This window comes from Hylaeus anthracinus, unplaced genomic scaffold, assembly GCF_026225885.1.
Source record: "Hylaeus anthracinus isolate JK02 unplaced genomic scaffold, UHH_iyHylAnth1.0_haploid 0, whole genome shotgun sequence".
Classification (NCBI taxonomy): domain Eukaryota; kingdom Metazoa; phylum Arthropoda; class Insecta; order Hymenoptera; family Colletidae; genus Hylaeus; species Hylaeus anthracinus.
Genome location: NW_026533254.1, coordinates 3,044,048 through 3,067,716, shown reverse-complemented (window position 1 = coordinate 3,067,716; position 23,669 = coordinate 3,044,048). Strand labels below are relative to the sequence as shown.

Here is a 23,669-nt window from a genome sequence, read left to right as displayed (position 1 = left end):
TCTGAGATCTCTAAGGTACGAAATCCTCATCAACTCTATCAATATCTGCAAATAGTTAATTCCACAAAACAATTCCCAACCATCCCTACCATCAACGTTTTCTTGCTCTGTCGCGTAGATCTCGACCTCCCTCTTCACCCCAGTCCATTAATCATCCGTAGATTTCTCAATAGAAGAGGCGCTTAGTTTCGTGCAATTCTGCACAGATTCCGAACGCGTCGTTGCGCAAAGCAGTCTCAGCAGGGTCGAACCGTTCCGACTCTCAACTTCCTACGCGTATAAATACGAGTCCGAGCGACCATTCGCGAGGGTAAGGCTGCCTCGTTTGCTCGCCGTCTATTTTCGACGAGAACAGGAAGACCGTCCGGCTCCTCCATTCGGCTGTCGGCGAACGTACTCGCGCATGCTCTTCGGGCCGTGGAACGCCTCACGAATAACGCTCTCGTATTCGTCGTAAATACGAATGCCGAATGCTGGCCACCGAAAATAATCACGCGAGGACGCCGAAACGATTTCGGACCACTTCTTCCGCGACTCTCCCTCGGAGTCGCCGGCCGTGAAAAATGCATTCCGCGCGCGAATCGCTGAGATATTCGCCATAGAATCCGCTACCGACATCCTCACACGCGATCACGTTAACAGTACAAGTGTCGTTACCGAACCACTGTCGAGGAAGCTCAGTATTCGCCAGTTTTCGCGTAGCGTCGAAAGGTGAACCGAGATCGACGATGAGAAAGTGCTGCGACGAGTTCCTCGGTGTCGTTCGCAGTTTGCCTGGATTCAGAGGGATTGGATTCGAAAACTGAGGGCGTTGTCTCCGTACCAACGGTTCCTGATGAGCAAAACAAGCGTCGCAGGTCTGGGATGACCCACACGCGAAACGTTCCCGAGTGAAATTCCTGGCAGTCGTCATCGAGGAGGAATCTCCGCGCAGCGACTGGGCCAGCGCGTATTACGCCTATGATTTCCACGGTAAAAGTTACTCTAAAATTAGATTACTTCGATACACCGAGAGTATTGGCCCCGATCGACAAACTGGTGAATGAAAGAGTGTAAGAGCGCGCGATGGCTGACGAGGAGAAAGTCGACCGCGTCAGGCAGGAGCTGGAGAGAAAGATCGACCGACAGGTTCGTCGAGAGCGAAAGATGGCGACCAGGACGAAAGAGAAGGTGGACGATAGCCACCTACCCACGCCTCCGCCGGATCCGTGGAGGAATCCTTGGTGTCAAACGCAAGGAGGAGCCCTCGGTCGCAGCCAGCCGGAAATGACGCAGACGCGCAGCCTCGAGGAGGACGAGGACATACTGGCGTACTTGACGGATTTAGGGACGCCTTTCGAGGGCCAAACCTCGGAGTGTCCTTCGAGGAATTCCACGGCGTCCACGATGGCAGTTTCCAATCTCTGCTTGGAGGAGTCCTTCGATCACCTGAATCGTCTCTACGCTCTCACGGAGCAGATCCTCGAGTTGAAGTATCGCAGCACCAAGTTCTTCAAGCGAGTGAGGAACCTCGAGAAGCTCAAAGTCCTGCGAAACGCTGATCGCATCCTGGAGGACGCTTTCGCGAGGGACGCCGTGCCTGAGAGTGACTTCTGCGACGAGGACACGGGATTCGCCGAGTCCTTGTTGGACGCCATGTTGTCCAATTGCAGGGATCCGCAGTTTCAAAGGCGGAACATGCGTTCTCCTCCGTCGAGAAGAACGAGGAATAAGGTTGACGTTGAGAAGCAGACGTTTGGAGATGAGGTTTCGAAGGGTGGGCCGAAGGTGTCCAAATGGACTAGAGTTAAGGCTGCTTTTAAATGGGAAAGAGCGTGCACGAACGATCTCGTGGAGGACGCTTCGACGACCATGACGACACCGATGACGCCGTTGTCTCCGACGCCCAAGTATCTGCGAATTCCAGACAACGATGGCAACCTGACCAGCACCAGCGCCTCTTCTTGCACTGATATCATTCCGGACTCGACTGGCTTCTACGATCGAACATCCTCGGCATCTTTGTCCAACGAACGATCCTACGACTGTACGAAATCTATGTTGATCTTGGCACTGTTGGGGTGCTCTCAATTGTTTGTTTGTTAGGGTAATGGACCGGTTTGGTTAACCAAAGTATCTTTCCAGGTTCCCCTAAAAGTGCTTCGAATCATTTTGAGTATCCGTCTTCGAAAGCTAAAGAGGATAAGAAAGAGCAGTGTATGAGTCGACGTAGCCAGTCTCTCGATGGCGATATGATTGCTATGGATACGGAACGAGTCAACGACATGAGCCGAATTAACGAGGTGAAGGAGCTTTTGTTGATTGTGGTTCAATTTAAAATGCGATGCTTTCGTAAAAAGGAATGCTTTCACAAAATATTAACTTTTTTAGTATTTCTGATAAACCGTTTCAGTAAGAATTTTTTAAATGTAATATGGTGGGCACGGATCCCCTTCCTATCGAAATTATGAGTTAATCGATTGTATTCCTTGATAACCGCATTCCCTTGTATCGCATGACTTTATAAATTAATCAATTAACTTTCAAGTCATTCATTTTTTGGCGTATAACATGTAATTTAATCTGTATTTAACGTACGCACGTGTAGTTGCAAAATTGTAATTTTTATTCCAGTATATTTTGCATTGCATATTTATCTACAATTTTTATATAATACTTCAGAATTAATTTTAATTTTTATAATCAAAAGAATTGTTAGTTAGCTAAACTCAACCAAAAGACGCGTTTAATAATAAGTTCTAAAACAGATAATATTGTCTAATGGCGTATTTTCGAGAAAGTTATTTCGGCAACTTTAAAGTGGACATTATTTTTTTTAAACAACTTACTTTGTCGAGATGTGCCCGATCAACGCTAGACGCGAGAAAATTAATAGGGTCCTTCGTATCTCATGATATATGAATGTGCGAGTGGCGATTTAAAAATATCCTCAACTATACACGCGCACTACTGCCACGCCTAGTGAATTTTTTCGATCGTTCGTACAGTATGGATGTATGTAATTAGTAGCTGGCCTACACTCTGCTTCGATTCCAACTATTTTTGTCCCGTCTATTGTTTATATTTGTTTGAAACACTTCATCATCAAACCAAATAGTGGTAAAATTACATTTTAACGTTGTGATTCATGTAAATCAATTGTATCGTGAAAGAACTATAGTTAGAATTATTAATACTCGATCGAAGTATGTTTCGATCGTTCTAAAAATTATGAACAGTGGGAGAGAAAGATTGATAGATAGCAATAAAAACTGATGGAAAAAGTTATATAGATCACCCTGCATTAATATTGAATGGAAATATTCAAAAGTTAAATTTGTGGGACAATAAGAGACCAAGATTTATAAACATTAATCGAAAATATTGAAAATTAGTGCCTTCATCAGAGAGATATTACATTATTTGAAATTCAAGATAGCACTTATACATGAAATCGTATTATGTTTCCATGAATTAGGCGTAAAAGATACTTTTCGTTATTTTGGTACACTAAAATGCCAACCTTCTAAGTTCTTAACCTGATGGAAATTACAGTACATCTACACGAACTTTAGTAGCCATGAAATTTTGCTTATAATTATAGTCTTTCAATTATTATAATTATCAAGTACACTTGTAATCTCTTAAAAATAACAACAATAAGCAACATTTTTTAACTAATATAAATGTATATTCTAATGGCCATCAGGTTAAGACTTAGGTTATCTGCCTATATAGATTCATTGTAGGTGAATTCTTGCAAGATTGCTATTTTAACGTAACAAAATGACAAGTATTTCTTCTTAAACCATAGTTATAAATAGTTGAATTTAAAGGCATAGAATTAATTTCTACACATTCCTTTGAAGCAATTACATATAAAATACACTGTGCAAAACATGTTGAAATAAAAATAATTATTTCTGAAGAATTATATAAAGATAAATATGCAATGTAAGATATATTGAAATAAAAATTTTAGTAGTTTTCTATAACTGTACGTGTGTACGTAAAATACAACTTAAAACACATTCCTAATTTCTATTTCTTATATAAATTCTCACCTAAATTTCAATGTTGTAATATATGAACTTTTAAACTTGTTTAGATAACAATATTTTAGAATACGTAATGTAACTCGCATTTTTTAAGTGTCGAATCTTTCACGGAGTGTTGGAATACTTTCATGGATCACTGTATACAAGGTATTTTTTAATATGTAGCCATTTTTGGTGGATAAGGTCCTGACACGTGCGAATAGAACAGTTCTTTACCAATTTGCGAACTATGGCCTCGTTAGCGAGATATAAACAGTTTTACAAGTGTAAGCAAATTTACAGATGTGACTTCCGGCGCGAGCAGTTTGAATCCCTGTCAGCTGTTCGCGCGGCCACAACATGTACAGAAGAAACACTCACCAAAGCACAATTATTGTTGGAAAATGACCTAGGAACCTGCAAAACAATTTAGCGCAGGTAGAGGGAGGTCATTGTCATCTAGTTTTCATAGATTGGGCCAATGATCTCGTACTGCCTGGCCTATAGATTCCCAGGTCGTTTTCAAGCAGCGAGCGTGAATCGGTGTGTATTTTTCCTGGGCGAGCGCGTACATGCGCGGACGCGCGAATAGCTGATCTAAAACATTGTTATTTAAACAGAATTTATATTAGAGAATTTATATTAGAAATAGAAATTAGGAATGTGTTTTAATCTGTATTTTACGTACACACGTACAGTTATAGAAAACTACTAAAATTTTTACTTCAATATATTTTACATTGCATATTTATCTACAATCTTTATATATTTCTTCAGAAGTAATTTTCATTTTTATTTCAACATGTTCTGCACGGTGTATTTTATATGTAATTGCTTCAAAAGAATGTGTAGAAATTAATTCTATGCCTTTAATATCAACTATTTATAACTGTAGACTAAGTAGAAATACTTACTTGTCATTTTATTACATTACAATATCAATCTTCCAAGAATTCATCTACAATGAATCTATATAAGAAACATCCTGTAGAATCGCTTATTTATGAATCGATCTGTAATCGAAATTCTATTTGGAATTATTAGGTCAGCCAAGAAACACCGTTGATTCGAATCACATCGGAGAAGAGTCAGACGGTGAATTCTCTGGACGGAATGGACGAACCAGAGCAAACATTGAAAAGACCTACTCCATCCCTAACGATAACGATACCTTCAAACGAGGAAGAAATGAGGTGCATGTCCTCTCCAGAGTCTTACTCGCCGCTTCCGTCCAGTGCGCACACTTCTGGCGGGAATTCCCCGCAACCAAAGAAAATACATAGAGAACTCTTTACCAGTAAAGGCTTCAAACGACAGGTTAACACTATTTCCATTTTCTATGTAGTTGATTACGAATTTAAATTACTTGGATGACATAACAATGTCTCTCGAACTTGACCTATTCGTATACCCCTCACCTTCCCAGTTTTCTAAGGGTACATACAATTAACCCTTGTCGGACGTATTAAAGTTGGTCATGGGTCTCGTACTGGTCGGAATTAATTCAGATGGTTTCTTGTTGCGGTGGCTGAGAGCAGACATACGACCGGAACGGTAAAAAGGCTTTGGTGGCTGAGAGTAGACATACGACCGCAAAGGGTTAAGGTTTCATGTGAAAATTAATTAAATCAATTAACTCCTCGATCACATTCTCTTTTTAATTACAGGTAATATTGAAAATAAAAATGTTGTTTGATTTTATTGTAGCAATCAAACGACGAAGAATTCATGAGCCTATCGTCGAAAATGCAGAGACAAGACTCCAAGTGGAACAAGGTTAGGCGAGCCTTCCTGACGAACTCTTCCCTCAGCGTGCCACCGAGTCCTATCAGGGTTTTCTCCAGGCAAATGTTTGACCACCAAGACGGTAAATTAAAAAACCTTTTATTTATTATCCTCCCTATTTGGTAGTCTTGACTCTCATTCATTATCCTTTTGAAGCTAATTCATTATTGCTTCGATATCATCCATCGTTTTATCTCTTTATTTTTTTTTAATCAAGGTTTGGAATTTTTCTAAAAATGTCTGTTTCAAACTGTTGTATAAAGTAAACAAATATTAAAAAGTACTTTTTTGGAGCAACCATTACAGGAAAACAATAAAATGAGCGCATCGATTTCGCTTATTGTTCTAACGTTCTGTAATGGTATTTGTTTAGGCTACATATGGTATTAATCTAAAACTTGCTTTTATCAATTTTTTAAAATAAGTAAATTTATACATTTTGTTAATCTATATTTGTAGAAATGCATTTAATTTATTCTATTATCTATTAGTTTACTTGCCATTTAGACGCTTGAAATAATTTTTCTTTTTGATAATCTTTAACTGCCATTTAATCTCCTAAACTTCTTTTTATTTTCGATAATCTTCTTTTTTAATTGTCATTTAGTCACTTGAAGTTATTTTCATTATGCATAGTTCACGACGTGAACTTCACGTCTTTACTTGCCAATTAGTTACTAAATAATTTTTATTTTTTCTCGCTTGGCATTCAGACCCTTTAAATTACTTTTATTTCGCATACTTCACGTTAAACCTGTACCGTCCGAAAGAATACAAAGTTAGAATTAACAACACTCGCGCACGAATAATAGTACAATACTTCCTAATTGCTACCAGGATCAATCACAGTCGCCACTTTCGATTCATGTTTTTAGCAGCGTGGATGCATTTGTCCAAGTGTTCCAAGAACGCTTTATTTTTCTCACGGTGCGTTTTCGTAACTTCCACCGCCATTGAATTTTGATATGCTAAAATATCGCGTGCGTACGTCTCGATTTTCTTTAACCTGACACGAGCGTTCTCAAACGCCACGTCTAGTATATCCCTCGCATAATCGCCGTTCTCTTGGGAGAATTTGGCCAACGTCTGATGGTTCTCACACTTGCGACAGGAAGACATCAAAGATTCAGCGCTGTCGATGCAGATCTGGAGATCGCGTTCCAGTTGGTTCAGCATCTCCTTAACCCTCGCAATTTTTGGACCAATGTTGCACTGCAGCCTCTGAAAATCTTGTAAAGCTTCATAATTGAGGAACATCGCAGACTTTCGTTGCAAAGAAACGAAAGAAGGATCCAAAATGCTCAATTCTGCAAGTTTCTTCTCGATGCCTTGACGAAATTCTTGCAGATGCGCCTTTTCGGTATTTTTGGCTATTTCCACAGCCTCGTTGAGCTCGTCTAAAACAGACTTCGAACCATTTCGAACTTCCTTCAACATCGAGTCTGCTCGATTCGCTAGGTTCTTGCATATCTTTTCATAACTTTCTACGACAGCTTCTGCTTTACACTGGAATTAATGAAAGTGAATTAATTAGTTTGTCTTGCAATGATTGAGTCATATATCGTGTTACGGTGCGAGTCAATATTCTTGAAAAATGGAGTTTGAAGAGATTTAACCTTGAGTTCTGAATTAATTCTACGACATTGTTACGCCATTTGACATTTACTTCTTCCGTTAGAATTTTAATACTGTGCGCGAAATCATCATGAATTGTTTAAATAAAAATGAAATTTAATATATTTAACGCTTACGTAACGTAATTTCCAAAAAAAAACAAGATATCGTTAGGTTACAATGTCGCAGAGTTAATTTATTTCTCATAGTTAAGTCATCCACAAAATATTTATTTATTCGAATTCACCACGGCAAACAACATCGGATATATTTTTGAGAATTTAGGCCATTGGTTCGTCCTTCAATTCAACGCAACAGAGGAAGATGGAATGATACGATGAAACACGAATTAGATTTCTCACTTTTGGCGCAGGTTTTGGGAACAGCGTTTTGCAACACAGGAACGCGTGGGATGGTTTCGGACATTGGACGAGTTTGTCTTTATATTCCTTGCATTTCGATGATGTTATCGCTTCCTTGACAGCTTGGAATTTTTTACCTGACACTTTGCCATTGGTATGATTGCGCGAGAGGAGCCTGGAAACGATATTACCAATTCTTCGAGTCGAGGGAACGACAAATTTTGAAGCGAACATGCCAAATAAACGATACGAATAAGAATTAATCGACTTATCGATTTGGACCGCGATAGGCAAATTTGGTAACTATAGTATTTTTAATATACAGGGTGCGAGCGAATAACATCCTTACATAGACATATGATAATATAGACCGAGCCTTTATACGAGGGATAACAGATAATCAGTGATCCTCAATTTGTTTTTTCTAAAAATTGAAACTAATATTAACCATTCTGTAACACTATTTTGGTTATTTAATATATTCTAGTTATTATTATGCACATACAAGAATATATTAAATAACCAAAATAGTTTAAGTCTCGTTAAGTCAATGTAATAAGTCTCGAGTTGTTGGTAGATGCCAGAAAAAAAGGCCTCGAGTGGAAAGGGTTAATCAATTTTAGGGGAAGAAATAATTAACCAACATTTCTACATATTTTTAGAGTAAAATTTGCGTGAATTAAAATTTACTATTTATAACGTTAACCTCTTATTTCTTTTCTTATTAATTTTATTTTAAATTGGTTGCCGTACAAATACTTCTTATACTGACCATACATGTTATATAATTTAATTAAATTCCATTACCAATGTAGTTTCCCTCCTTGTCAGTAACTGTTTCGACCCTATTGTGATACTCTTCAGATACAATTAGAGAACTCGTTCATTTCTGCAAATATGATTAAATATCTGAGTTGAAAATCTGCAACTAAAAGAAAATGTTATGGATACATTTTAATAATAATAATAATATTTGTCTCGTAAAAATTGAGAAGACCTTTTGGTAATTACCTTCAGGACTTGATAACGTGTAATTCTCTCATTTATCCCGAGAATTGCCAGGCTTTGAGATCAAAGTTCCCACCATCGTGAAATCTTGAAGACCGCCACAGTCAGTTTCCCAATTTCCCAACATCCGGTCCGCAAACAAATATTTTCACTGTTACTTGAGCAGCATTTACACCTCTGCTAAAAGCGCACAATGGTCCCACGTGCGCCCCGTCAATGTTCATTGTTAGGTATTCAAAACATTGACTGGTTTGTTCGAACCGTTCTTCGGATGACTAAAAATACAAAACTCATGGGCACACAAGATTGGACACGGTTAAATAGCCATGAGCGAGAATAAATACTCTCAAAGTGCGTCACAAAGCGCCTCTTTGAAAGACGCAAAACTTTTTGAACTACTAGATGTCTCCGCAGTTCTTTTAATTAATATCGGTTGACAGAGTCACGATATTCTCGCGAAAATGTAACACGCTCCGCGGTTCTTTATCCTGCTCTAAATCTATCATCCCTTGATATGATACGTGATACATGAATATGGAGCATCGGATCATCAGGGACATCCGAACTTAAACTTTATCTCATTGGAAAATACGATAGTCTTCCATTCTTGACCCCATTGCATATGTTCTTCGCGGAACTGCAAACGCACGAGTCGATGATGCTCTTCTAAATTCGGCTTCCTCTTCAGCTTACGCTGTTGCGGGACTGGGTGCACTGTTGATAATTCGTTGCATAGTTCTGCGAGGGTGATTCAAATATAAGCGAGAAATTCTTTAATCGACGTACTGGAGGAATATTTTCACGGACAGGACTTTCTAAATCAATGTATTGGAAACCTGACTTTTTTAAATCAATTTACTCGACAAATAATATGACAAATTAATAAGGAGGTTTTTTTCTGTATAATGTATATATTGTCCGCTACCTCTATAGGATTTTTAATGATATCGACGTTAAAAAGGTGGTTATGGAATAGTGGAGTTAAAGTATGAACAGACTCCGTATATCTATGCAATTATTACAAGTGGAAAAAAAACTTGTACGTCAAATACGGTAAAATGCCACTTTGAACTGCTCATAACTTCTGAACTAGTGGATTCCTCGCCTTAAAACTAGCATTTCCGGATTTTTCTCGACGAAATCTACAGGATTGTGTAAAAGAAACTTGAAAATTTTCCACCTTAAAAATAGGTCCGCCAAAGTAAAGTGCAGCGCAACATTGATATTTCAAAACATATTTTGTAATTTTCATCTTCGCCCTAATTTTACGATGTCCATCTTCAGAATTTTATTACTTGCGCCAGTACTAGAAACGTCAAACATCTCCCAATCGCAAATGTTTCAATAAAAGCATAGAAATAGATAGGGTACCGCGAATTGTTTTCTCTTTCCAACGGTGAGACATTTCCATTTATAACCAGGCCTATGTCTATCCCTGCTCTATCTATAATATCTCTATCGTTTTTCAAATATTTCAGGTCAAGAAGCCCACGCAGCTTATAGTTGCAGTGGCAGTGTGGACGACCTCGAGCAAACCGCAAACCTAAACCCTCAAACGGACACTCGTCGCGATTACCGTGCTCTTAAAGAAAAGCTGGGCGCCGAGTTCCACCGAAAGCTCGTCGAGTGGGAGCGTTTAAAAAACATGTCGTCTCGGGTGTCGTCGAAAGACACTCGCGAGACGTCATCCGGTTCACTGAATCCTCGAGAAAGCTTGCTGTCCGAGGAAAGACTGGCGCCCGAATTTCGAAAGAAGCTGCAAGAGTGGAAACGAGCTAAAAAGGAACGCAGGGGAAGCGCTCCGTTCGAGCAACAGAGATTCACTCGACGTCGTCTCACCGATTGGCAGCTTTGGCGATCCCCCTCGAAGACCGATTACAGAAATCGGGATAGTCCGCGTGGCAATTATAGCAGCGGGGAAAGCATCGGTAGCGGAGGAAGGCCTCACCTTTCGGAGGATTTCGTTCGTAAAATGGAGGCCTGGAAGAGAGCTAACGAAATTGGCAGTCGCGATGTTGAAACTTCGACGAGGTCCAACTCCAATCGACTTGGGATAGTGTCGGGGATAGACGAAAGCGAGTTCTTGGCTTTGGAGAGGTTGTTATCGCGTTTCGATAATGGCCTCAGCAAGGATAGAAGGGAGAGCAACGCTCGGCAATTGGACGAATGCTTCGATGGAGACACTAGGTAGGCTGAAGGAAAGAAATCTGATGTTTTGGACACTGTGGTTTGTGCAAGATGAATTAGGGGTTGAAATAGTGGGATTGTAAATATTGTGATGTTGGAAGTCAAAGGAACTTTAGTTTGGATTATTGGGAGTAATATATTCTTTCTTATTAATTTGAAGAGACATTCTTCAACGGGTTTCTAAACTTACGATGAAATATTTAACCTTCACGTATCTATCTAGAAGGTCCATCTATTGCATGTAATAATCAAAGAAATGTTGAAAAGTTTGAGGAGGCACTCTTGAAGAGGTCCCAAACTTTATCTAAGACATTGAACTTTCATCTATTTATCTAGAAATTCCAATCTATGTATGTACTCCATTTAATAACCAAAGGGATGTTGAAGATGTTGAAAAGAACACTCTTGAACAGGTCTCAAACCTTATCAAAAACATTCAACTTCCATCAATTTATCTAGAAGTTCGAATGTGTCTATTCCATATAATAACTAAAGAAATGTTTATTGCATTATTAAACAAGACATCATAGTAGTATCGAAGAATCTGACCAATGTATAAAGGATAAGTATTTAGAGGATATAACCAGAAATGTTCTCTCTGACAAAATTAATAAACAACAATCTAAAGTGAAATAATTTCACAAAGACAACTAATCTTGAAATAATAGAAGCTCAACTGTGACTTGTCAAGAAGTTATACTAAACTGCTGGCCATGTTAATAGTTCTTATTTGATTTTCAGATCGTACATCGACGGAGCGCAAGGTTTGAAGTACGCCAACGAAGTTCTGGTTCGAACATCCGTTGGCTCTTATCGATTCGAAGGCATCTCGCGGGAATTCACACAAAAGCTCTACGACTGGGAAAGATATCGAGGAATTTCACCAAGATCATCGACCTTCCGTCTCCTGGGGCCTGCTTATGATCCGTTTTTAACGGAAACGAATACCGAAGCACCAATATCAACTACAACGAGTAAGATTACTCTACGTCGAGCTTTGGCAAATTTTATTCTGAATAAAGATTAAAAATCTCTCGTTTATTTATAATTATGGGAATAAAGACAAGCGAATCCTTGAATAGTTCTTGTTTCACGGACAGATCAAGGTTCATTCAGGATAAGTCCGTTCAGGATAAGAAGCTGAGGAATTCATCTGTTTTCATTCTCGGGAATGAATCTGGAATTTGTATTCTTTCTTCGAAATAAAATTTGACCAATTTCGCAAAACGTTCGAAAGAAAGAGTCACGTTAATCGAGCAATTAATTGTTCAGAAATTGGATGCGACGAAGGGGAATCGTTCAAAGGAAGCCCTTTGAAGAGATCAAAATCTGCAGGCAGCCTGACGTCAGGGGCCATTTTGAACGAAGCTTTCATACGTCGTTCGACCAGCTTGCAATCATTGGATTACCTCGCTAATGCACTGAAAAATTCCGATAGCATGAACACTTCACCGATATCGAGTGAGTATCAATAAGTAACATCTAATAAAGGATAATCTATCTTGATATACGTAAGTGAAATTTAACACTTTTCCTTTCATTATTACTGAAATAAGTTTCTTACAATTGAAGAGGCATACAAAATCACAAAGCCACAATTTATGTAATAGTAAAGGACAGGTATAATGCATAAAGAATTTTTGTTTGGAAATTAGAAATTGTTCTTTCACGAAAAAGTTCTGCTACACTTTTTTATGGTCAGCTTGCTTTTTCTTTCAGAAACTATTAAAGCTGTTAGCTTTCTTATTTGATCATTTACTTATTTAAAAAAGATAATTCTCTGCTTCACTTCGATTGAAAACAAACTTATCTGCGGACATTTATGCATTTATAACAAATGTAAAGATACAAAAATATACGAGGATGTGTAGAAATGCATAAATATTAAATATGTTTAATATAGAAAATATAATACATGTTACAACATTTAGAAGACGAAACATACTTTAAGTTACTTTTCTGTTCTTCATCTGTTTATAGAAAAATATGAATATGCATAAACATCCGCAATCTACTTATCACCTTACCTTAAGCCGGTGATTGACTTGCAACAGAACGCTGTAACGTAACTGCTCGGCACGAATTTTACTGTTCGGCACCAATGTTACATTACAAGGTCGTTTTTGGAATCACGAATGCTCGCTTCGAACTCTCGGCTGAGTTCTCTCTCAATGCTTCCTACTTGATTCAGTGAAAAGTAGACGATAAAAGAGGTTCGTCAAAAAACCGACAGACCAGTGGAGCACGGTCTTGCAATGTTCTGTTGCAAGTCAGTCGCCGGCTTAAGACACCTTTGATTCCTTTCAAAATTCTTTTCCAATTTCAAGTCGACCGCCAACGGGCCGACGAGGCAACAGAGGACATCGTCATGGACGACTCCGAGCCAGAGGCTATGATAGTCGACATCGAGGACGTCATCGAGGAAACTGCGAGTCCCTTGGAGAGAGTGCAACCTCACCAAACACCCGTGTACTCGGTTGCAGCCAGTGAAACAACCAGCATCGCCGTACCCCTTGGCACAGTCACCTCCAGCCACGAACCATCCCCAGTGTTCCTAGTAGAAGTCGAAGAAGCTTCGAATCGAAAACAAAGAAAATCCAAAAGACTGAACAGGAGGAACAGTTGCTCCAGCGAAGACAATCCAACCACAGAACATGTCCAAGTGAGAAAAATTAGAAACGATCACACCAATAGCTTCAGCCAGGACGACGCTGACTCGGAATGTTGGTCCACTTCCGGATCCCTAGGGAGGAAAAAGTATTCTATAAGTGACAGTTTCGACTATGATCGAGATTTAGACAAAGATTCTATTAACTCGGACAGTTCGCTGTGCTCGATGGAGTTGAACCAGAAATCCAAACTGTTGGTGGCATCAACGAAAATGGTAGACGAAGAGGGTGCAGATGTCGAGAGGTATATGAAACACGAGTGTAATTAAATGGCGGACTAAAGAAAGTTTGAAAGGTTAGGAATTGGAAAGAGAATGCTATACTTCACAAATTGAGAGTATACGGAGAGTGAGTCTTCTAAGTTTTGTACCTAAAATACCTTGCTTTTCTGATACGGGGACATAGAAAAATATAACGTAGATAAAAAAAAACTGTCTCAAGGTGATATACAGGATGTTTATTTGAAGTGAGTACAGCAGGATATCTCGGAAGATGTTGTATTTATTAAAAATCTGTTCCTACAAAAGTTGTTTGGTATTATGGGCTACATTATGTAATAAAATTTATTTCTTGTGGGTGGAGTAATAGAGGAGATCTGGAGGTCAATTGAATTTTCTAAATGGAATTACTTTTTATACAAGAATATGGTAGAGTATCGAATTCTAAATAAAATTGACCTTTATTAGTCCTTTAAGAAAATTTTCAAGTAATAAAGTGAAATTACTCGTTACCTATTAGGTTTAGGGTGAATAAGGATCAATACTTTTTTACTTAGATATTCGATACTCTACCATATTCTTGTATAAAAAAAATATAGCATTCCATTTTAAAAAATTAGATTGACCTCCGGATCTCCTCTATTACTCCACCCACAAGAAAACAATTATTATTACATAATGTAGCCCATCATACCAAACAACTGTTGTAGGAACAGATTTGTAATAACTACAACATCTTCCGAGACATCCTACAGTACTCACTTAAAACAAACACCCTGTATTACGAGATCTCAAGACCATTGAATTTTTCTTTAATGGAATGAGAATTATTTAAAGGAATTATTTCGAAGGGACGTTTCCACCCTAAAAACCGTTTTTGGACCAAAATAGAAAAGAGGACTGTGCTTAGGTTCCCATAAACATTATTTCTGCAAGAATTACAATTTTTCGGCGTGTATCAATTGTCGAACTTTCTTTGTTAGAAGGATGATAATTTAATGTTCCAAAATGACTAGTAAGCACATTCGTTTAAACTAGCGTTATAAATAATTGACTAACAGTAAGGCACAGAATTAATTTCTACACCTAATACAAAATGCCAATTTTGAATTTTCTTTTGTCCGTCCCCTGTACGTTGAAAAAAGGCAGCTATACCTTCGTAGACTTGCACGTTTTCAGGGAAGAGATTTCCACGATAATATTCGACGAGGGAAACGCGATCGACACGACCATGGACGAGCGCAAGGCCGATGGTAAGTTCGAGACTGCAAGTGTCCTGAAATCATAAACGGAAATCAAATGAAGAATTTCTTATTTTACACATTAGGAGCGGACGAAAGCAAAACTATACATAGAGGGAATCTTGGAAATCACTATGCTTTTGCTACGAGCACAAAAGAGTCGACGGTAGATTTTTATATAAATTTCGTATTATACTGCTCCTGTTAACGATAACTATTTCTGGAACGCGTTTGTCTTCCTAGCTTCTAACAATCGGATCTGTTTGATTTCGCGTCGGTGAAATTTTTCCCAATGAAGTACGATGCTTTGTTTCTTTCTCTTTTCTTTTTTGTCTTTTTTTTTCTTGTCTCCACGCGGTTTTTGGCAACACTCGAAACTTGCTTTTCGGGGAGAGACCGAGAACAGAGAGTAAAAAACGAAAGAAAAACATTTCCTTCAGAAATAAGTTTTACTGTAGCGAAATCAAAATTAGCAACCTGTCGGTACAACCAGGACTTATCCAGCGAGAAGAGCAACCAGGAAGAACGCCAGGACGAAAGGGCCGCAGGAGATGGAAGCAGCGACCACGAAAAGGACTCCGTCGAACCTAAAAAGAAACATGAAAATGAGTACGAGATTATAAACGTCGTCGATCCTTGTTGCTGCCTTTTGGCAGATACAAATCCAGCGACGTGCTCGAAGAAATTCACTGCGGACACTTCAACGGAATCGTCGTCCAGTTATAAATTAGGTAACTAAGAATATTAGATTTTTATTCGATATTTTATTTGTAGATTTTTTATAGACATCAATTTTGTTACGAATTGAAATTATTGTTAGATGTGATTTTTTGATAAAATCATTGTTAGAAATTCTGTATTTTTATTCGATTTTTTTTATAGGGTTTTGATAGATATCGATTTTTTGATAGAATTAAATTATTATTAGAAATTCTATATTTTTATTGGATTTACGTATAGATTTCTTAAACATTAATTTTTCCATGGAACTAAATTAATGTAGATTTTTAATTGCAAGTGGATTGGGATGCAAAGTCCAATTGATTACACGATTATATTTATATTCAGTAAAATAAACATGAGATTGGATAGAGTGCCTTTACGAGAATTAAAATTTACATCTTCTGCTTCGTTGAATAAATAAAACAGACCGTGTTTTATTCTGTTATCGAAGTAGTTGTATCTATATATGTGTACAAACGAAGTGGATTATATTTCATAGTATTAGTGAAATTGATTATATTACCAGGTAAAAACTATCACACATTGTAACTACTAAAATTCACCATTTTCAGATAAAAATAAGTGCACCTCGTTCGAGACGAGTTCCCATCGCACAACCCAAGAGAATGACATCGAAAACGGCGATAAACGCTACAATTCATCCAGAGACAAGTCCTACGATCGATTATACTACAATCTATCAAAAACGAGAAAGGAACCAGATTATGAATCATTCGAATCACCAGCCACCAAGTGTTCAAACGACGGACAACCAAACGTTTGCAACGCGAAAGCTCCCAATCACCCCACTCCAGAATCTGTGCTTCCAAACTCACGACAACAATATCAAACATTTGGAAACACGTCCTCGTTGAAGCTAGGTGTTAAAGATCTCAGCACCAGCGACTATCACCGTGAACCAACGATCCAAACAACCTCCCTCACAGTCGCGCCTAACCGCGAGGAGCGTTGCGTCGAGAGGATCATCGTTAACGAGGAGACTCTGAACAAAATAGTGGTACCTACCGCCAGTAACAGCTGCTCGGAGAAACTGGAAGGCCAGAAGTCCCAGTCACCTACCGACGTACCTGCATCCAAGAATCCCACAGCCCAGAACGATTACCGGTCGAGCCCCAGCCACGATCCACCAGCGACCGATCAAGAAACAAGCCCGAAAAAGCGATCCTCACCCACTAGGAACGTGTTCATCAAAACGAAACGAATGATATTCTCACCGTTTCGTAGAGCAGAAGATCATTCAGCCAGCAGACCCGAGAGCAGTTCCTCGGAGCATGATCAAGTGTACCCATTGAGAAACAAGAGCAAGTCCAGGTCGACGTCCCCAAAAATAAATCGCCAGGACGTGCTTCAGAGGATGTCTTTCTCTCTTCCTTGGCCCCTTCGACCCTCCTCCAAAGATCGCGACTTAAAGGAACCTAAAACCGATGAAACTATTAACGAAGAACGCCCAGGAATCGAGAACCAAGTCCTCCAGGGACGCAAATCTTCGGAAAATAAAAGGAAATCGTCCTCCAGTGAGAGCAACGTGTTCCAGCAGTCTCTAGCGGAGGAGGAGGAGGATCAACGGTTGACAAGTAGAGTGTCAGGTGTCGGTAGAGCGGAGGAAAAGGGTAGGTTTAAATATTCCCTGGGTCGAAAGGAACATCGAGTCAGCGTGTCCTTGGAGGTGGACCTGGAGGACCAGCAGAGCAGAGTGCCGTCCGCGGTTAGCTCTTCCAGCCTCAAACAGGATGAGAAGAACGATAATGCGTTAAGTTCAAGGTTCGATCCGCGTTCGCCTGACCTGATGCACAAACTGGAGATTTTGTCCAATGTGGTGGCTAGGAGAGACGGTAGAACTAACACCATTTCGGAAGAGTCAGGGTTGGAGTCTCATGCTCTGAGGATACGTCGCGCCAAAGAGGACTTCCTGTCTCGTCGAGGTGGACCTCTATGTCACTCCGTGATGGAAGCGTCTTCCAATGAGCAGGGGTTTCGAAAAACCTGTGGCAATCTTTATGAGAAGATTCTAGATGATCAGTTGAGGGATGGGAAGAACTATAAGTTGAAATTGGAGGAAATGGAATCCAATGGAAGTGAAACGAAAGAAGAAACGATGAAGGACAAAGATGGTGAGAAGTCTACCAGCGCAGGCTTCAATTCAACTACAAGCTCGATGAAATGCGCGACGAATTCTTCAACGGAATCATCAAGCAGTTATGAATTAAGTAACTAGAAATTTTATATTTCGTTTGGAATTTTGTTATTGATATTTAATAGATATCGATTTTTTGTATAGAATCAAAGTAATGTTGACAATTCTACATTCTTGTTTGATTTTTTAAAAGATTTTTGATAGACATCGATTATTTCATGCAATCGATTATGTTTCATTGTACACATGTATTAAATTATACTTCAGTGTTCAAATGAAATGAATTTTTTTTCTTACTATTATTATTGAAATTGATTATATTTCATTATATAAATTACGTAAATTCTATTTCATTACATAAATGAAATATATTATAGTAAATTGTATGTATATGAAATGATATTTCATTGCACATAAAACAGATTGTAATTATTTTATTCTATTAATGAAATTGGTTGCATTTCATTGTGTAAATGAAATAGATTGTATTACATTGTATACATGAAATAGATTATATTTTATTATATAAATGACCTAGGTTATATTTCATTACATGAATGAAATACAATATACTAAATTGTACATATGAAATAATATTTCATTGCACATATGGAATAAATTATATTTTATTCTGTTAATGAAATTGGTTATGTTTTACTGTGCCAATGAAATGGATTATATTACATTTCATAAATGAAAATTAGTATATTTTACTCTATTAATGAAACTGGTTGCATTTCATTGCCTAAATGAAATGGATTATATTATATTGTATATACGAAATTAATTATGTTTCATTACATAAATTACATAAATTCTATTTCATTACGTAAATGAAATGTATGTATAAAATGTACTATAGTAAATTGTATGTATACGAAATGATATTTCATTGCACATATGAAACAGATTGTAATTATTTTATTCTATTAATGAAATAGGTTGTATTTCATTGTATAAATACAATTTATTGTACATTCCAATATAAATGATATACATTATATTTCGTTACGTTAATAAAGGAGGGAGGACGAAGGAGGAAGGTGTTAGCTTGGCGAACGAGAACAACGTGAAGGAGCTGTCGAGGAGTTTGGCTGTCTCCCTACCTGATCGTGTGAAGTCTGCCAGTGCTGGGATGATCAACGTCGAGCCTGATATCTTTGAAGGACTCACGGACTCCAACAGAGGATGCGAGTCCCTTCCGAGAACCATTTCTAATCAACAGGAGTCCAAAGGGCCGCTCACGAAAATTGTAAACAAGTTCAAGTTCGTGCGGCTGATATGTGGCAAGGAGCAAGGGAACATGAGCACAGTTTCCAGACTTTGCAGACAAAGTTTGTTGATCGATGTTAGAAATGATTTCGAAAGGCGCTGGGAGGCTAATAATATTGCCGATGCTCCGAAGCTGAACAACGTGGACAGGGCTTCTAAAGAAGAGTAATTCTCATTACGTTTATCGTACGAATAAAATAGATAGATTTGTTTGTACCAGATGTTTGTTATAGCCTTTAACGATCCTACAGTATCGTAATAGTTCTATATGAAATACACATGAAATATCCGAAATATTCATATACAAAATACATATAGAGTGTCGAAATATTTATATAGGAAAAACGTATTCGAAGCATCGCGATATCTATCCGTGGAACACGTATGAAATACAAAAATATTTGTAATAACATCAACGATGAGAGAGAGAGACGAAGCAATGGAAGTATCATATTTTATTTTTAGAAACATTTACTCACAATACGTGTAAAGGTGTATTTAACTATTATACACAATATAGTTGATCTCGATAAATTTCACTCTCATTGTCAGTAATATTTATTATTGTAAAACATCCTGCCTTACTTGCAATTTTAAATTTCGAGTATTTCCCCCAGTGCTTCTCTTTTTTGAAGATTATTATATATTATTATGAAATTGAAATTTTGTTTAGTTCCTACTACTATAAGTAATAACTCTGTCAAATTTTAAATCATTTCATTAATTTTTACCGGAGATATAAAAAACAAAGTAACCCATTGAAATAATAACATGTATTTTCCATTTAAAACTTTCGAAGGTTTGGGTCACGTGTTAATGTTAACGCTTTTCTGTTCTTTTTAATTTGTTAATGTTAAAATTAAGAGCTTAAATTTTGCAGGAATTTTTGTATGTATTTGCATGGTATTTAGGAGGTTCGTAACATAGATTTAAAAAATCATTGAAATAAGGACTCCCTAATATAATATAGTAGATTCATTATTATTTAAAATGTCGAATAAATATTTTTACTTAAACTATAGTTACCATCGATTAAATATAAAGGCACAAAATTAATTTCTAAAAGAGCGTAGGACCTAAAATCGCCCTTATCGGTGCCCGGTCGTTTTCAATGTCTTTTTTTCGGTGAGAACGTTCTCCTTCTTAAAAACTCAAAGGTAGGCCTAAATATTCTGTTGAAGAATAAGGGTAAACAAGCGGAGGGTCGGTAGAAGTATAGCCGCTGTTTGATTAAATGAAATTAATGCCCCTGGGGTAGGTTCAAGTGGCGTGGAGAGAAGTAAGCTCGTGTCGCGCGTGTCGAACTCTGCCCCCCTTTCTTTTCCCTTTACCCCCTTTTTTAACTTTCCCATCCGGTTTTCTCTCAACCCCCCTGACCCACGTTGAGAACGACCCTCTACGACGTGGTTTCAAACCCGTGCAACCTCCTACAAACGCGAAAACCCTTCGATTACATTAAGCGGATTTCATTCGATCACGAAGCGGCCGAACAAACAAATCGGTTCAGCGAGCTTTCGTTTGGCGTACGATTGTGTGCCAGGGCTGCATTGTGCTGCCACGCCACTGGAGAATAGAAGGTAGGGTATACCTACAGAACACTCTTGATTTATAACGACGAGCTGGTGTCGGTCCAGATACTGAAATACGTATCCCTCGCGTTTTATAAAAGAAAATTCTTTTCCGTACCATCCTACTTCCTGGATGGCAATCCGAAATGATTCTCCTTTATAATAATTTCCCTTAAAGTAATTACAAAATTTATATTCTAATTTTAATGTTTAACGATGAGCTGGCGTTGGTCCTGATACTAGAACGTATATTCCCTCGTCTTTTAAAAGAAAACTCTTTCTCTTCCCATCCTACTGTCAACCTAAAATTATCCTCATTTTAGTAATTTCCCTTAAAGTAATTACAAAATTTATAAGTTTCTGATAAACATCGACTTTTTGGTACAGTTGTAAATATCTCAATGCACTGGAGTATTATTCGAATGAAATGATTGAGAAATACTTATTTATACATTATAATAAAAATTGAAATTTGTATTTTTTTATGATGCATCTATGAAAATGTAACCCACCGATTTGTGAGGTTTTCCTGGTGAAAATGAGTCCAAACACGACATCATTCGGATTATTTTTAATTATACATAATAGTACGTGTTCTTTTTTTTAATTCCAATTTTTAAAAATCCGAATAAAATCGTGCTTGAACACATTTTCGATGGAAAATCCTCGCCAATCCATTGATAGTGCTTTCATAAAGATTCACGCTCACTGATATAAATAAATTGATTAAAATTTGTATTTTTTTCTTGATAATTTAATGAAAGCTCTTCGTTAATTGATAACTCTACTTCAAGCGAAGGGCCATATGACAAATCGATCAGTGCACAGTTGAAACAAAAAAATTGTATTATGATTTTCAAATAACCTAGAAAAGAGGAATCGAATTTGAAAGAATCACGAACATGAGCGTAACCCATCCGATAGTTTTTCTCTTATTCTATTCGTTGCGATCACAGGTATGGGGATCCCTTACCAATTCATGAGCTCGACGTCGAGCTCGCAGGATCATCAAATCCCTCACAATGGGCGGTCGTGTTTTTCGTTGCGTTCGCCAGGATCGACCACACCTTCTACCTGCGTTTATAATCCGGAAGCACTCGCTAGACCACGCATCGGGGCTTGAAACATTTAAAAAGATACCATATCCACATACAAGGAAGGTTTCACCGTGACCTTCATTCATAACACCCGTTCTTTGTAGATTTCTCGTAGACCACCTTGTAGAGTAAAGGAAACCCGGTTAGTGAAGAATTATTTATTATTGATTCATTGTTACATTTATGATGGATGATAATAAATAAAATTCTGAATATTAGTGCTTCATTTCAATCATTTTTATAGGAGGAAGGTTTACAGAATAAGTTTTACAGAATAAAAATTAGTGTTAAATATTTAGTTTTGAACTTTTGATACTTATATGAAGTCTAATTCATACACCATGCAGTAATATTGCAGTAATATTGCAGCAATATTGCCACAATTTTAATTGGCTATATTTACTTTTCTTTATAACTGCCTCTTTCTGCTATGCATCCTTCCAATGGATTTTTAAAGTCGATAGTGAAAAATCGAGCTTTTGTGTCTTTACCTACTTGTACAAAGAATTTGTTAAGCCTCTATCGGTTTCAAATGCGACTTCCACTCTTTGCTAGAATCAAAGGAATTTGTTACACTGTTATTAAAAACAGAAAATAATATCAATTAAAGGCTGAATTAATATAGGATATGTTCGTACCTAGAACGATTTCATGTTCACATGTTTTCCTTAAATCTAAGAAAAAGTTGCAAAAAATGATACAATTCATACATACAAGAAAGCATTGCGAAAATAGTAAAAATACTGAAAATTGTACTAAAAGTTCGTGTAGGTGCAAAGTTGGACAAATATATTTAATTCATGCACTTAGGACAAAGTCGCAAAGTATTGTAAATGCATCTAGGAAAATGATTCTAAAAGCATTTAGATTCACATACGAGCGACTAAATTACAAAACTGTTGAACTCACATTTACTGATGGTGCTTTCATAAGGATACACTCACGAATATGAAATATTTTGAAAATAGTAAAAATAGGGAAACTCGTGAACGTAGATTAGAGATTGTGAGAATATAAAAATTCATGCAGGTGTAAAGTTAGAAAAATACATTTAATTCATGCACGTAGAACATAGCCGCAAAATGTTGAAAATAATTCAAAAGGATTTAGATTCACACACGAGCGACTAAATTACAAAACTGTTGAACTCACTGTTAATCTATTCATAGTACTTTCATAAGGATACACTCACGAATACAAAATATTGTAAAAATAATAAAAATATGGAGATTCATGCAGGTAGATTAGAGATTGTGAAAATATAAAAATTCATGCAGGTGCAAAGTTAGAAAAATACATTTAATTCATGCACATGGAACGAAGTCGTAAAAAGAAGTTATAAAACTGTTGAACTGCATGGCCAGAGCGAAATGTTATAAAGAAATTAACCTTCGCTCTTCCACGTTCTCCTCTTGCAGACTTCCTACTCCCATTTCCCAGATTCGATTACCAAAAGTGCATTGTCTCCCCACTGGCTCGATAATCGCCGTTCCGGCGCAGTTTGTTTCGTATGTTAATCGGGATCATGTCGCATTGTCAACTTTCATATTTATTTGTCTCGACTCATCGAGTTTCTTCACCGGTGTGCCCCCGTCGGGTTTCAGCGACATGTCAATTGAAATGTAAGCACGTATCAAAATTCGAGCGCGATGGGGAGGAAGACCCGGGCTATTTAATGGGATTCGCTACGCTGGAATTATCCAAGTGTGGACCGGTGCACATAAATCAATCGTGTTTCGTCAAACGGCAGTCGG

General features: G+C 37.7%; 1 protein-coding gene across 1 annotated transcript; it reads left to right on the top strand.

The window, feature by feature from the left end:
* The first annotated feature begins 339 nt into the window (after positions 1 to 339).
* LOC128896254 (uncharacterized) lies at positions 340 to 19,789 on the top strand. Its single transcript, XM_054159486.1, has 13 exons — positions 340 to 2,026; positions 2,125 to 2,282; positions 5,061 to 5,333; positions 5,724 to 5,883; positions 10,264 to 10,972; positions 11,714 to 11,946; positions 12,245 to 12,433; positions 13,300 to 13,885; positions 15,039 to 15,112; positions 15,187 to 15,266; positions 15,594 to 15,831; positions 16,396 to 18,051; positions 19,001 to 19,789. Exons 1-13 carry the CDS (start codon positions 1,066 to 1,068, stop codon positions 19,417 to 19,419), a joined length of 5,736 nt encoding a protein of 1,911 aa, XP_054015461.1. The 5' UTR covers positions 340 to 1,065; the 3' UTR covers positions 19,420 to 19,789.
* Positions 19,790 to 23,669: the final 3,880 nt, after the last annotated feature.

Bases quoted from the DNA above. Each gene is read 5' to 3' on its own strand.
- LOC128896254 (XM_054159486.1), top strand. From the start codon at position 1,066: ATGGCTGACGAGGAGAAAGTCGACCGCGTCAGGCAGGAGCTGGAGAGA. The intron at 13,886-15,038 runs GTATATGAAACA...GCACGTTTTCAG, and splicing joins GAGGGTGCAGATGTCGAGAG to GGAAGAGATTTCCACGATAA. The intron at 18,052-19,000 runs GTAACTAGAAAT...ACGTTAATAAAG, and splicing joins ATCAAGCAGTTATGAATTAA to GAGGGAGGACGAAGGAGGAA.